This window comes from Rhinichthys klamathensis, unplaced genomic scaffold (assembly GCF_029890125.1).
Source record: "Rhinichthys klamathensis goyatoka isolate OS25496 unplaced genomic scaffold, OSU_Roscu_1.1 h1tg000579l_1, whole genome shotgun sequence".
Taxonomy (NCBI): Eukaryota; Metazoa; Chordata; class Actinopteri; order Cypriniformes; family Leuciscidae; genus Rhinichthys; species Rhinichthys klamathensis.
In genome coordinates, this window is record NW_026607043.1 from 363,512 (window position 1) to 380,021 (window position 16,510).

A 16,510-nucleotide genomic window follows, 5' to 3' on the forward strand; every position below is an offset into this window, starting at 1 on the left:
CTTTGCAGTTACCACCACGTGTAGCACTGAAATAAAATGAGCTCATTCACCAAATTTCAGCTCAAAAGATAAATGATCATAATTAAAAATGAATCACAATTTAATTTAATTTATAATTATTTTATCAATATATAATATAATAATATTATAATCTGTTAATTGTGCTCTGTACTCCTGAGATATCAATATCAAACAAAAAATATTTATGAAAAATGATTATTAACATTGGATTATGTTTTATTTAAGGCTTGCCTTTTAATTTAGCTAATACGGTATTTTATGTCAATGAACTAAAGGTACATGGTAGATCAACCAGTTTCTGGTTCAAGTGCAAATTGTATACAACCATTATTCAAAACAGCTGATATAGAGTTAATAAAGAGTTAAGACATAAAAATATATTATAACCAATATTTTTTAAAATATTTAATATCATAAAGTTGTAATATTCTTTTCTATTTTTCTTAATTTGTAATATTACATACTATTTCTATACTATAAATTATATACTATTTATTAATAAAAAATAATATTCAATGAAATATTTTGAGATCCGTTAACAAAATATATATATATTTTTTAAATTACATCAATTAACAATATTATTAAAATATTTGTGTTATTAAAGATGAACTAAGTGAAAACAAGATGTAAAAATAAGAGGGAATTGAAAATGCACATTAAATTTTGACCAATACAGAATATATGTTTTTTTAAACTATAAATAAAACTAAACTATTATTGGCTGATAACTGATAAAGAACTAATATTCTGCAGCACATGTCTAATGTAAATATTTGAAAATAGTGTAGGTATAAAAAAAGATGCACACACACTATTGTTCATACATGGTCATTGGTCATTCTCTGGTCATCATATACAGCATCAAGGTGTTAACATGTTTGTTTTAGGTTTTCTATTAGGTGTACAGGAAATGACTCATCTGTCCATGTTGAAATACAGATTTACAGCTCTATATGAACTCTGAACTTACACACCTGACAACCAAAGTCCTGGCACATTCAATGAAATCCCTTCAAATTAAAAGAAACCACAAGCTGAGAGATTAACAAAACGCATAGCTATTTAAACAAGTTCAGAAAACTAACTAGAAACCAGTCTGATCTCCATCAGCACTGAAAAAATATGGCCAAAGAGTTCTTACCCTTCCGTTTGAAGTACTTAATGACTGACTTGAGTGAAGTCCCGATGAACACCATTATTCCAGAGTGTGTGAGGCAGGTGGACCACCCTGTGTAGAATTGTGACGGCCTCCCAGTTCACGGGAGCGCTGGACGACTACTGTGTCGACAAGCCGGTGTCCTTTTGCCAACAAGTCAGTATGTGCCTCTCCCCATTTGATCAACGCTTATCGCCTCAACAATGAGCCCCTCCTACTCATACACACACACACACACCCTCAACCCAACCCTGGGAAACACCTCCTCCTCCCTTACACACACACACACACACTCCCTGGGGCTTGGAGGGAGGGGTGTAGTATATGCCCCTCTGTTCATCTGTGCTTCGGTTACCAAGGAGCTCTCCTATATGATCAGCTCATCCGAGGCATCCGCCCTGCTTCTACTCTACAAGCTCATAGGAAACAAAAATCACAAATGAGATTTCTCAATAGCGTCTCAAAATGTGCTCAGATTTGCCAAGATCCGAAAGTTTTTGTTACTACTCTAATACACAAGCAAACAGGAAAGGAAAGAAAAATTACAAATGAAATCCCTGTAGTATTTCAACTGTTTCTTCTAGAAGGCAATGAGTTAAAACAGAGGCTTTTGCTCAGATTTCTCCTGAGAAAAAGACCCCTCCAGAGCCTGCAATAAAAAGTCAAAGATTTCAATATAAACTCAATGGTTTCTCCAAATAAAGAGATCTATGGGATAAGGATTTAGTCATGCTTTTTTCTCTTATGCTCACCAAGTATAGATTAATGTAATAAAAAATAAAACAGTAATAATGTGAAATATGATTACAATTTAAAACAACTTTTTTCTATTTTTGATTTATTTATTGTCATTTAGTCCGGTGATGCAAAGCTGAATTTTCAGCATCATTACTCCAGTCTTCAGTGTCACATGATCCTTCAGAAATTCTAATATACTGATTATGATAATTTCTTATTATGAAGGCTGAAAATATTTTTTTAGAAACAGAAGTTTAGTATAATATATATATTTTTTTTAGCAAAAAAAAATTTGCAAATATTTTGAAATATAAGTCTTTATTGTCACTTTTGATCAATTTGATTGATCATCGCTGAATAAATCGAATAGCCGAATAAATTGAATAGCTGAATAATATTGAATATTCGATATACAGATGCATAGTCCCCCAACGGTGGCCCTGTCAACAAATATGTTCATTTTCATTTCTCTTAAGACACTTTAGCAGAATCATCTTATATTTTAAGAATAAATAAGAACATAGTTAAGTCTCCTGAGCTGTGAAAGAAGAACATCTGAGCAATGAAACTCTCACTTCGGACCCTGATGCTTTGTTTTCATCTGTTGTAACCAGGCATGTGTGTTCATTCTTTCGTCATTCACATATGTGCGCATCCGTCTCGGTCTTCGCTGGAGGACAGAAGGAACGGGTCTCCCACTGATAAGCCGGCTTGCCGTGTTAGCACACAGCCACTGAATCTAGAACACTGGAATATAGATCACACACACAATCTGCCTCATTGTCTACATGCACACGCACACACACACACACACACACACAGACACACACACAGACACCATGACCCTGTTTCTTTTCATTATGAGGGGGTGCAGAGGGATCTGAATGGAAGGGGGATGAAGGGTGGGTGAATTTGGACCTGAATGGAGTTCCAAATGATTACTGAACTAGAGGAGGTAATGCATTGAACACCCCTCCCCCCTAAAATATCCCAATCACACCCACAACAAGCCAAACTCACACTTCTAGGCCATTCCTGATCTTCTTTACTTGCTTATATTTGCTGGTTAAAATATATTTTTTTTTAATGTGTAACAAGTGAATCTAAAAGAGGAAACAAGTGTGTGCTGCTCTCTTTTACTCACTGCCAAATTCACACAGTAAGGCTTTTCTCTGCATACAGCCCATATCCGCCCTCTTCCTCTCGAGCCTGTGTATTCCACACTCGCTGTTTCCATGCCGTCTGGCGCGTGTACAGTATCAGGATTATGTAGCTCACGCCGGCTGCAGTAATTAACACGATATTGTTCTGGTCTCACTCCACAGACGGCTCAACATCTCGGTCTGTCACTGCAGGATTACAGTCATTTCAGACTGTCTATCTGTGTTTATGTATGCGTACAGTGTGACATACCTCATGGCTATAGTCAACAGAAATGGCAAATGTATGACAATTGCACAAAAGTTTGTTTCCCGCATGTTCGCTAAGTGTCAGAAATCTATTCATGAGAAGCCAATCAGAGTGCTTGAATCTATCACACTTTTCACACTTGGTCTGGGCTCTCTGCATCCGACAGACCCACATTATGTGTGTGTAATCTGTGTATGTGTAATGGAGCAGTTGTCATATCCCTCCCTCTTCACACGCACACACACGTATGCTTTCTCAAACCATTTCCTGCAATTGTGAAAGGTGAAAATCATCATCACAGGAGAAAACTTAAAATGGACCATCATACAGAAAGGTCAAAAAGTGTGAGAGCACATGGAAAATCCTTTAAAATAAATAAATAAATAAATAAAAGTTATTTTTTGGCAAATGGCCCTTTCACACCAAAAAGTGAAATGAAATCTCAGGCTGAAGGAAATGCAAATTTATCTTTTAAAAAACACTTGCTTATTGGTATGGTTGAACTAGATTATCGAAGGTCAGCAGCAAAGACATTGGTTTATAAAGTGAGATTAAATACATAAAGTATATTGGTGTTATTTAACATATTCAATTATTGCAGGTTTGCATAATATCCTAATTTTGCATTTTGATTTTATTCATTTTGAGGAATACTGAATCTGTTTTTGTGCAAGTGAGATGAATGAAGCTTTTTCACATTTATAGAACTACAAGAACCATCATGTTCAACGCCACTGCAGCTTACTCCCAATTTCTCCAAACATGGGGACAGGAGAGGTGAAAGCCAAAAACGGGAAAAAAAAGTAACTTGCGTTACTTGTTTGAAAAAGTAACTTTATTATTTTGATATTTTGTTGTAAATTTAAAAGCAATGCATTACTTTTGCTAGTTATTAGAAAAAGTAATCAGATTACATAACTTGCGTTACTTGTTATGCGTAACACTGTTCATCTCTTATCTTGCCCATCTCTCTATTTCTCTGTCCTCTCAAAAACTTCTATCCTCCCCCATTTCTTATTCACTCTCCTGCCATTGCTTTTGATGCTTATTAACGTAATCCCTATTGATTTTTCCTCTTCTTTCCCCTTAAACCCTGTCCTGTGGGCTTGTTGGTCCGATCTTAAAAGCATTTGTCTGATTTATCTTAGAAAAAGAGAAACAGAGAGTGTGGCAGGTACGAGGAGACCTCATGCCAGCACTGAACCTGTTCAGAGTGTTTGTTCAGTTTACTGAGGTCAGCTCTCACATTCTGAACACAAACACAGCTGTCACTGATACTCTGCCACAACTAATGCAAATATTCTGCATTTTCAATCTGCAGTTAGTCTGGAGTAAAGAGAGAAAGTTGGGGTCTTCTGTTTTTGCAGGCTATGAAACCTTATTTGATCCACAAATAAGTGTCATGGCAAGATAACTAATCCTTTGAACTTTGAGGAGAAAAACAGAATTAATGACCAACTGCAGCATCAGGATTTCAGAGAAGTTAGAGATTAAGCAGAAGAGCACATGCACATAAATCCATATATAATTGCAGGTTAGCTAGAAAGATTGTTTTCTTCTCTTCAAGGTCAGTCTTAATGACACAGGGCCACTTTCCCACACACATCTGACACACAATCAAACAACTCTCAAGAGACTAATAGTTATACACATTCATTTCTCTCATTTCTAACTTTTGTCTGCCTTGTTTTAATGAGTAACCTGCAACTTCAGCAATCACTGGGCCGCTATAGAAAGAAAGCAAGAGAAAGAGCTAGAGAAACTACACACTGTGAGATGCACATGCTCAGATCACGACACTGACGGCCATATTTACTAGAAGTCTGTATATCTGTTCTCTAATTGTAATGTTCATTAAAGGGATTCTCATCCAAAAAAAAAGATTCTGTGAAGATTGATGTAAGCACGTTGTGAGCGTGCAAGAAGTGACGGTTGTTTGTGCAGTGGCGTCAATACTCAAATGTGGATTATTTAAAAAAAAATCTTTTTTGTGTGTGTCTGTAAGTAAATACTTAGATAATTATTTATTATTATTTTTGTGTGGAGCATCCCTTTAATGCCTTTTTCTATTTTATTAACATTTTTGTATTGATTATAATACTATATATAGGTGAATATATATACTATTTATTATACTAAGAAATAATATAATAAATGTAAATGAAAATGTAATTTAAAATTTAAATAATTAAAAATATATATTAATTATTATTACCATTCCTGGCACTTTTTCTGTATTTAGTTTGTCCTGTTTTATTTGATAGCATACTGTATTATATAATAATATAATTTACTATTAGTATTAATACTTTGGCAAAAAAATACGTAAAATAATCACACTTATAAAGTACTTTAAAATTGTTTGAATTTAAATATGGGGGGAAAATGACTATGAAGACACAATAAATAAATAAAAAAAAATAATAAAAAAAAATAAAATTCAGTAGTCACAGTGGAAGCCTAGAGCTGATGAGGTCATCAACATGAGTCAAGAGGAATCTTTTGTTAATGCAAAACATCCGTGTGTGTGCACACGCACACACGCACACACGCACACACACACACACACACACACACACACACACACACACACACACACACACACACACACACACACACACACACACACACACACACACACACACACACACACACACACACACACACACACACACACACACACACTCTGCTTTTGCTTCAGATCCCAAACACTTTGTATTTACCCATAACAAATCACTCAATCCCTCACAGTAGCAGTAAAACACTTATCAACCGTCTACTGCCACACATGAGACAAGAGAAATCTGCATAAAAACAAACATCGCCAACTTGGTTCTGAAAGAAGGGCAATAAAAGGCTGCAGGGTTGGAAAGCGTTTGAAATCAGGCCTGGGCTTATTAGCATTTAGTTTGATTTGCAGATAAGGCTTGTTAACAGAGGACTGGTCTGCTAGGACGACAGAAACATCCAGACAGAGCACTCGAGCGTTTGACACTCCACCGATCCCGCGTGAAGTTTCCTCAAGCCAGTTGTGTTCATGCAGGAGTAGCGATGTATTGTGTTGTGTCCTGAAAAGGAGACTCAAGCCATGTCTGGCCGTAGCGTGTCTGCAAGAGAGTATGTGTGTGTATAAAAGGTCAAGCATTGTGTTGAATAATAGGCTTGGGCCTCTCAGTGAAGGCATTCCCCGCTATTGTATCGTCAACGAGAACGAACGTCTAATGGTTAAAGCTAGACTGAATAAAGCACACATAACGTACAAGCTAACTGAGGGAGGAGAACCTTCAATAGACAACAAACGCCATCCGAACTGATGAGATGAATAAAGTTCTGACAAAAAAGGAGGGAGAAAAAACAGAGATGCACAAAGAAAAGAAAAATGATTCCCTTTGAAGTGGAGTCGTTCAGAAAGCCACACCTTGGTGAGAACACAGAAAAGCTGAGCATGAAAGAGAGATGCAATAAAACCAAATTCAAAGGGGGGAAGGACGATCAGAAAGGAGGGGAGAGCATTAGCTGTTGCGAGTAATGAGTCGGCTTCTTTATGAATTAAAAATCACAGAAAATGTATTCAGATCACTAGTTAGTGTGGGGAAACTCCTGAGAAACTCCTATAGGAATTAAGTAAAAGTGCAATTTTCTCCCCCCAGCTTCACAGGAGTCTCTCTGAGGAAAGACCTTATATGAAAGTTCATATAAAATGATCAAAAAAGTTTTAAAAAGTGTAAAAATAAAAATGATAATCATTAACCAGATTAAATAAATATATAATTACATTTTACTACCAGAAAACCACTTGCTTACAGTTGTATCTGCATATAATATTAAACCGGGATAGAGGAAATGATTTTATCATAAAAAAAATAAAATGATTCCTAAAAATAACCAAATGTAGTCCTACTATTGTGTGAATTTTTTATTTATTTATTTTTGCTTTCACTCATGTCCAATCAGCTTCCTGCACCCCAGGAACAGTTATATTTAGCCTGTTTCTGTTTTCTTGTCTAAAAGAGAATAACCACCCTGGCTGGCTATAAATAAGACCGACAACAGTCCGTTTTCTAAACACAAACAGGCGTGCAATGGCCTGCTTTTTTACAGGACACCAGGCGGGTAGCTGTTAATGTGTCCCCCTCACACAAAGTCTTTTCAGCGAGTTTCTCTATGAGGAGTTAGATCCGTTAGAGACATTTGTTTGGACACTAAGGCAGTTTTGTTCAGACATGGTGAGAGCCGTAATTCTGTCTGCTTTGTGGGGAGATTTAAGGACTGACTGAAATTTATTTGTGCCTTTCTGTTTCAATAATATTAAAAGGCAATAACCCATTTCTCTCCATTTAACATGATATACTCGTATATAACATGATAAAGTTTTAAAATGTCATTTATTGCAAAGCTGAATTTTCAGCATCAGCATCAAAAGAACAGCATTGATTTGAAATAGAAATCTTTTGTAACGTTTTCAATGTATTTACTCCCACTTTTGATCAATGCAATGCATCCTTGTTGAATAAAAGTATCAATTTCTTTAAAAAAAAAAAATCTTACTGACTTCAAACTTTTGAGTAGTAGTGTATGTTTTGGGGTTCCTGGAGCTCAACTGGTAGAGCATAGGGTTGAATACCCCGGGACCACACATACTAATAAAAATGCATACTTGGAATGCATGTTTAAAAACATCTGTCAAATGCATAAACATGTTTAGCATTTGTGCACGTGCTTGTGGACCCCATGTACAGCAGCTGTCTGAGGGGAGCCATTACTGAAGAAAAGCTTCAGTTTGAGCACTAGTCTCATGGCACCTCATCAGCTGAAGATGTTCCATTGCGATGACCTGCCAAAGTATACAAAGCTCTCTGTTTCCCTAATGCACAGAGTACAGAGAATTAGATGAGGCAGAATGCATGGAAACAAGTGAACCTCACACACAGCACACATCAGACATGCACACACACCTCCGTCTAACTAAGTCTCCTGCAATATGGATTTGAGCGACAGTTCAAATAATTGGAAAGCAGTCTTTGTCTCAAGCCTTTTGTAAATTAAATGCAATAGGTGGAGATGCTGGCTGTAAAAGGTCATGGGGGATAGTATGTCAATTTGATGCTTCAAAGACTGTGTGCTTGTCTCATCACATGATCAACCTCTAATGCAGCTCATTGAATTCATCAGGGTGGACAAGTCGCGTGTTCTGTCTAGTCCTGATTAAATTAAAGATTGAGACAAAGACCGTCCTGCAAATGCACATGTGATATTTGCTTTGATATGCGGGACAAATTCAATAACATATTAAAGATCAAGACTATTCTTTGAAATAAAACTGTGTTTGAAAAAGATGTCTGGCTCACAGTGTGCATTATAACTGATATACAGTATACATAACATTTTCAAATGTTTTTGAAGGAAGTCTCTAATGTTCACCAAGGCTGTATAGTAAAAATACAGTAACACAGAAATATTGTGAAATATTACAATTGAAAATATCTGTCTGTGACATTATCCTTAAGAACTCATTCTAATATACTGATTTGATATTTAACAAATATTTCTTATAATTAGCGAAGCACCGAAATGAAAATTCTGGGCCAAAACCGAAAATTCAGGATGCACTTGGCCGAAAACCGAAAAAAAAGAAGAAAAAAAATCAATTAATCAATGAAACTTATTTAATAATCAACGCTCAAATAGTTAAAACTGAGTTGCAGTTTTGTTCATGCATGAACAGAATACAGCACAGACTAAAAGATTTTAGATTCAAGAAACCATATCAGCTGAACGTGCCATCGCATCGGAGAAGCGCCAATTAAAGGTGCTCTAAGCGATGTCACATGTTTTTTAGGCCAAAACATTTTTTTGTCACATACAGCAAACATCTCCTCACTATCCGCTAGCTGCCTGTCCCCTGAACACACTGTAAAAAAAAAAAGTGGTCTCTGTAGACACCTCAGGCTCCACAAACGGCAACAAAAACAAACTGGGGCAACCCGCTCCACAAAACAAAACAAACAGTGTTCCAGCCAATAACAGACAAGAAGGATTTGGGGGGTTAGTGCGCGTACACATGGGGGTGTGTGGAGGAGAGAGAAGCATGAAGAGGGAAGTTAGAATTATAACTCTAAGTTTGATATGGCCGACACAAGACCAAAGAGACGACGTTCCGTTTGCAAAAATGCAAAGAAGAGGGAAAAGGAGAAGGAACGCATTGGAAAAGCTTTTGAAAGGTGGCGAGAACTCCGCCGACAGGAGAGCTTCCAATCCGACATTCAGGTAGCTCTGTTTTTGCCGGACAGGTGGGTAAATCCAGTTTGGTTTTTCTAAATGGACTTTCATGTTCGCCTAACAAACACAATGATATAATTAGCTAGAACAATGCAGTCAGCGCTAACTTTGGTGAATACAACATATGTTTCTAGCAGCTAGCTATTCATCTCTATTGTAAATGATCAAGCAAACTCACATAGGGCGACAGTTTGTGTGAATGATTGTTTATTATGAATTTGAATGTTCATTCATAGCCTAATTGGCAACTTTGACTAAATTTGTTTACGACGGAGCCGTTGTTTATGCTCACTGGGAAACGCAAAGCTAACATTATCTTGCTATTATTACATGGCTTGGCGTCGTGGTCCTGATCAGCCTGTCGGGGTTGTATTCGCTATAACAACCGCCTCACTCCCTTATAGAGCTAAAGTTATAACCTCAGGTGGCGAAACGTTTTATCGTGTTTTTCTGGTAATGTTTCTCTTTTTCTGCATTCTGGTCTGCATTATATGAAACCATTTATCTAAATTGGCGACATTACACCTTGAATGAAGTATTAGTAAAACTACAGGGGGAGGGAGGGTCTAGCTAGCCTCCGTTTTGTTTGACAATACTTCGAACGTCAACAAGAAGTGACGTCACCCGACATCGCTTAGAGCACCTTTAAACGTCTGCTTCGGCCGAAACATTTTATGATCAATTTTGAAAACAGTTGTGATGCTTAACATTTTTTTGGAATGTATTAAACATTTTTTCAGTTTTCTTTGATTAATAGAAAGTTCAAAAGAACAGCATTTGAATCTTTTGTAAGAATATAAATGTCTACTATCACTTTTGAACCATTTAATGCATCCTTGCTGAATAAAAGTATTAATTGAATGAATAAAAACCTTACTGATCCCAACCTTTTGAATGGTAGTGTATATTTAAGAATAAAAGGGCACCTTAAGTTTTCACTTTCAGGTTTGTCAGTATTAGCTGCAGCATATTAATGGATCATCAGGGGTTGGTAAGGTTCTAGTCTGAATTATTGTAATGGAGAAGGTGAATTTAACCAACTTCGCTCTACAATGGCCAATGCTCATCCAACCTAGCAAATGTTGCAGCCAATCAACACTGACATTTACATTTACATTTATTCATTTAGCTGACGCTTTTATCCAAAGCGACTTACAATTGCTATATATGTCAGAGGTCGCACGCCTCTGGACTTAACTAGGGGTTAAGTCTCTTGCTCAGGGACACATTGGTGTCTCGCAGTGGATTCGAACCCGGGTCTCTCACACCAAAGAGCGTCAAAAGCAATGAGCTGAAGGATGGCTAGGCCTGATTAGGAGACAATAAGCAGCATGGAGCGACATTTCCCATCGAGCTCGTAATCATGATGAGGGGGGATGGGGGGGTAAATATGTGTGATTCCAATGTACTGGAGCAAAATGACCCATATTTGGCACTGTAGGCAGGAACCGGTAGTCGATGGAGAGAAATGGTGCATGATTAAGTCAGTCTGCTTCCGGAGTTCAAACTTCATCAGATTCTGTCTGGACAAACCCCGGGATTTGATGAACAACAAAAGGAATTTGCCAGGAGTAACAGAGCTCTTATAGGACACTTCAAACTGATAAAACTTTGCAAAAACGAACAAGCAGGGAGAAAATGAGAAATATAACAGCCAATTAGTCAAATGCAACCATGTGAGGGATTTGCAACATTATTTTAGTCAAATTTCCACTGAGACTTCAGCCTCAGGGAGAAGATGGAGTCACTGTTGCTGTGGAAACAGGACGTGACGATGCCAGGATGCACCAACGGGACACCAATCTATCCCTTTTGTCATTAACATGAGAGATCAGGGATTCTGAGCATACATATGCTGCATTACTAACACACACAGACACACACACATTCACACACATAGGTAGAGACATATCTATAAAGAGGAAAATTGGGAGAGATAACAATTACGGATCAGTCCATAGAGACTCTTAATGGAAGCATGAGGATGTGCAAATTAACAGGCTTTTAATAAGTAAGACACACGTGACAGCTGCCATGATAGTGCTGCAGATTTTCACTCCACATTAAAACACATAATGCTTAATTATCCATCGTTACCATTTATGCTCATTTACCGACAAGGCTATCATTTAGCCATCTTGAAGCAGAGAAAATATTCAAATAGGCATCTTTGTGGACACCTGAATTTGGAAAGACTCATTCCGTTAAGTGGCAAATAGAGCCTCAAGTGCAAGCTCAAGGGTGAGGGGTTGTGTAAAGGGGGTTTGTATATCCAGTAATCCTATCCCACAAACCTGTCCTCTCTCTCTGAATTATGCAGGAAAAAATGAAAGAAGGGGCTCGAAATCACTCAAACGTCCCCTCCTCCTCCTCTCCTGTGTCCTATCAATATGATGAAGCACCAGAGATGTTAAAAGAGAGTTCATTTCATATAGATCCTAGGATCACTTTTATAACCTGCCTCTCCCTCTGAGGACTCCCAAAGGAGTCTGGGTAATTCACTGATCAAATATTGAACTTTAAAACGCTTCTGGGATTACCTTTGAGAGGGCCCACATATTTCTCTTTAACACCAAAAACAATTATCTGTATCCAAATAGGTGTACATCTTTGCAACACCGAATGCAAATAGCAGTAGGCTATGTTTTTTTTTTTTTTTTTTTTTTTTTAGTTCGTAGGTTGATCTAATTATAATAATTTCTTCACTGAATTCAGTACATAGTTGAAGGATTAAAAGTACTAAAAATAAAACAAATAAAAACTACAACTTTTAATTAAAGCTATACAAAATATATATAAAACAGAAACTAATAAAAAATTTGCAAAAGTACATTAAATTACTAAATCTTAAATTAAAGATAATTCAAAATATTAATAAACAGTATTAGTATATAAATAAACAGTACTAAAAAAACACTGAATAATACATGTTGGACAATGTCAATGTAAATAATAAAGTTAATGTTACGTTTAAAATGTTAGCAATAAGCCTTTCCAACGGCAGAGGTGTCAAGAGGACTGTGAAACACTGTATAATCAGCGCCATCTAGTGGTTACAATAGGTTTGAACAAAACTTTCAGTTGACTTTCACTCTCCTCTAAATGGCCCATTCTGTAAGTCAAGTTTCCAGCGCATTCACTCTGTGTTCATTTCATGTTCGGCATATAAGAACAATACTTGAGAATTTGTGCAGACCAAGCAGCATTACGGTAGCATCACATCTTCTGTTCACATCTTTGACACTCTCACTGCCTAAATCCTTCTATTCTCGTCTCTCTCGATGTATAAGATCAAAGGTCTTTGCATGGTTGGACTAAAGCTTGGACTAAAACACTAAGTTTATAGACCATGTCATGTTGCTCTGTGACATATTCACAAAAAATATTCACAGATATTGTCTACACTGTGTGAACAAACCTGACTTCAACCGTGCAAACAATCAGTCCTAAAGATCACATGGTAAGAAACAAATCTGATTTGTGTGTGCAGTGTGAACAAAGCCTAAGAGCTTTTATGTGGCCAGATGAATAAAATGCTGGTCAACAGGCAGACCTATTTATCAGAGTTAATGAGACTTAATTAAAGATTGAGCTCAAGCTAAATCAGCTTCTGTTGATTCACCTGTCCGCTTCAAGATCACAAACATCTGCTGCGTCCAAATCCTGTTACTGAGGTGTGTGTGTCTTCAACACATGGTATATAAATAGGAGACTTTTTACTGTAATACAACCTAACCTAGAGCTGAATGGAAAATGAAAAGTGAATAATGGAAGACTGAATCAGATACACTGACAAATCAGTGCAAAAAAGAACAGGTTTGTTTTCCATGGCCATGGGGGCTGGCCTGGCATTCACTGTATAAATTATCCAAAACAATTCACTTCAATTATCTTTAATGGTGGGTGAAAGTAGCCTGTCCCCGCCTTTTAACCCCTGTTGACCTTTCGTCTAATGTCATTTAGCACATTTAAGACATACGGCTTTGGGGAACCGATCAATTAATGTGGCGCCTGTCAGACCTCATGCTCTGAATCTGAGCCCTCTGCTTAGAGATGACCTGCAACCTAATTACCTGACACCCTGCTCACAGGGGAAACGCACTGTAGTGTGCTGTGAGATGACTAACAGACCTGAAATAAGATACAGGTAGAGATGGATACAACAGTGTGGTTCAGTGTTTGTATCTGTGGAGAAAAGAAAATCACAACACTGATCAGGGCTAAACAATAAGGAGTTTGGCTGCTGGCATGGGCACTGGCCCATATAATATACATATATATATATATATATACAGTCGTGCTCAGAATTAATGGTACTCCTGGTAAATATGATCAAAACTGGCTGTAAAAAGTAAATCTGCATCGTTTATCCCTTTGATTTTTCATTAAAAAAATTTGCAAAATATCTAACCTTTCATTGAAGTAAAAGAATTGAAAATCGGGGGGGAAATTACATTATGAAATAAATGTTTTTCTCCAAAACACATTGGCCACAATTATTGGTACCCCTAGAATTTTTTACGAGTAAAATATCTCTGAAGTATATTCCCATTCATGTTTACCTTTTTTTTAGCACACCGGGGTGACTAGGAACATAAAATTGTCTAACTATGACTTCTTGTTTCAAAGGAGTTTAAATATGAGGAAACACAAAGGCCAAATTCCCTTAATCATCCATCAGAATGAGTAAAACCAAAGAATACAGTTATGATGTGCATCAAAAGATTGTTGAGCTTCACAAAATAGAAAGTGGCTGTAAGAAATTAGCTAAAGAATTGAAAATCCCCATTTTGACCATCAGGGCAATAATTAAGAAGTTCCAATCAACTAAAGATGTTACGAATCTGCCAGGAAGAGGACGTGTGTCTATATTGCCTTAATGGACGTGATGAGGAGGAAAGTTTGAGTGGCCAAAGACTCTTCAAGGATCACAAATGGAGAATTGCAGAGATTAGTTGAGTCTTGGGGTCAGAAAGCCTATAAGAAAAAATAAAAAAATTCAAACAACCCCTACATCACCACATGTTGTTTGGGAGGGTTTCAAGAAAAAAATCTTCCTCGCTCCTCCAAAAACAAACTCCAGCATATTTAGTTGTCAGACACGACTGGAACTTCAAACGGCACAGGGTTCTGTGGTCGGATGAAACTAAAAAAAGAGCTTTTTGGCAGCAAACACGCTAGATGGGTTTGGTAAAAAATCAAAACCTGACGGCTTCTGCTAGAAATCTTATAATGGGCCGTGGTTGGATCTTCCATCAAGACAACGATCCAAAACAAACATCAAAATCAACACAAAAATGTGTTACGGAGCACAAAATGAAGCTTCTGCCATGATCGTCCCAGTTCCCTGACCTGATGAGTGGAGTGAACTGAAGAGAAGATCTGGGAATCTGAAGGATCTGGAGAGATTCTGTATGGAGGAATGGTCTCTGATCTCTTGTCAGGTGTTCTCCAAACTCATCAGGCATTATAGGAGAAAACTCAGAGCTGGTATCTTGGCAGAAGGAGATTGCAAAAAGTATTTAATAAAAGGGTGCCAATAATTGTGGCCAACGTGTTTTGGAGAAAAATATTTATTTCATAATGTGATAAAAGATCAAAAGGATAAATGATGCAGATTTATTTTTTACAGCCAGTTTTGATCATATTTACCAGGGGTGCCATTCATTCTGAGAACGACTGTACATTTGCTGCATTTTTCCCAACCAGATCTAACAGATATTTTTAATATGATCACAAATCAGTCTCACAATTTTTAAACAATGATTTTGAATTAACAACAACGTTTAGGTTTGCAAGGCATAAACATGTGATCAATAAACGTAGGATAACATTACTGGCCAGTGGCCACACATTTTGATCAATGATTTTCCAATCACTTTTTGTGATTTTATTAATTCCCAAGATTTTTTCTATGCTTGGAAATCACTTTAACTCCAAATCTATCGTTTCTTCTCCCTCTGTCTACTCCACAAACACCTGATGTCCAGCACTAAATAAAACTAGTCTTAACCCTCAATCCCCTAAAGCGATTAATCAGCCAACCAAAACTTAATTACAGCTGCAATGATGGAACGGCAGGCCCAATTAGTACCTAAACTAAACCAAACAAGCCCGAAGGACTCAGTTAGACCCAGTCTTATCATGATGGAGAGGCACTAATGTGATAGAAGTGTATGCAGAGCAGGAGTGAGCCATTTTTGAATCTCTCTCACACACACACACACACACACACACACAATTACATTCCAGTCTCGACATGAGAGTAGTGACCTCCTGTCACCCTCCACCAACACACAATACAAAGAGCCACATGAAGATGCTCCCTAAAGTTAATTAATGTAGGACCCATTACAGATGCAGTGCATGTGGCTGGAGAGCCTGGCCTGTGATGAATAGACCACTCAAACATTTAGATTTAAGATTCACATCTGATTCACAACAGAAAGGGTTAGTTCACCCAAAAATATCCATACTGGTGCCATTTCTTAAAAAAACTCAAAGAAAACATGGATTTACATTGAGAACTATGAAATAGAGTATCATAGAGACGTAAGGGCAGACTCTTTTGACTTGGCCACCATCTTCAAAAACCCTAGGAACATCCAGAAGACCCTAGCTACTTCATAGCAATGGCCCTGCAACCACTCACATACACCTGTGTCTGCTTCAATGTCAGTTCAAGGGATAGTTCAGCCAAAAATTCTCTCATTATTACTGACCCTCATGTTGTTGCAACCCCGTAAGACTTTGGTTGTAGGGGCATTGCTATGCAGTAGCTAGGGTGGATGTTCCTATGGTTCTGGATGTTCCTATGGTTTTTGAAGATGGTGGCCAAGTCAAAAGAGCCTGCCCTTAAGTCTCTCTGATACTCTATTTCAAAGTTCTCAATGTAAATCCATG

The 16,510-nt window shown here is 37.4% G+C and overlaps 1 protein-coding gene across 10 annotated transcripts in view; it reads right to left on the reverse strand.

The window, feature by feature from the left end:
• nhsl1b (NHS-like 1b) overlaps positions 1-16,510 on the reverse strand; it is a 116,292-nt gene that overhangs the window by 19,746 nt on the left and 80,036 nt on the right. Inside the window, exon 1 of one of the 10 annotated variants that reach the window (XM_056240072.1) lies at positions 1,166-1,348. The exons of 8 other annotated variants lie outside the window; for them this stretch is intronic. In XM_056240072.1, coding sequence (XP_056096047.1) covers positions 1,166-1,220 — 55 coding nt within the window. In that variant the 5' untranslated portion in view covers positions 1,221-1,348. Of the gene's footprint in view, positions 1-1,165; positions 1,349-16,510 lie in introns of those variants that run through there. One more of the 10 variants, XM_056240073.1, reaches the window with a different exon arrangement.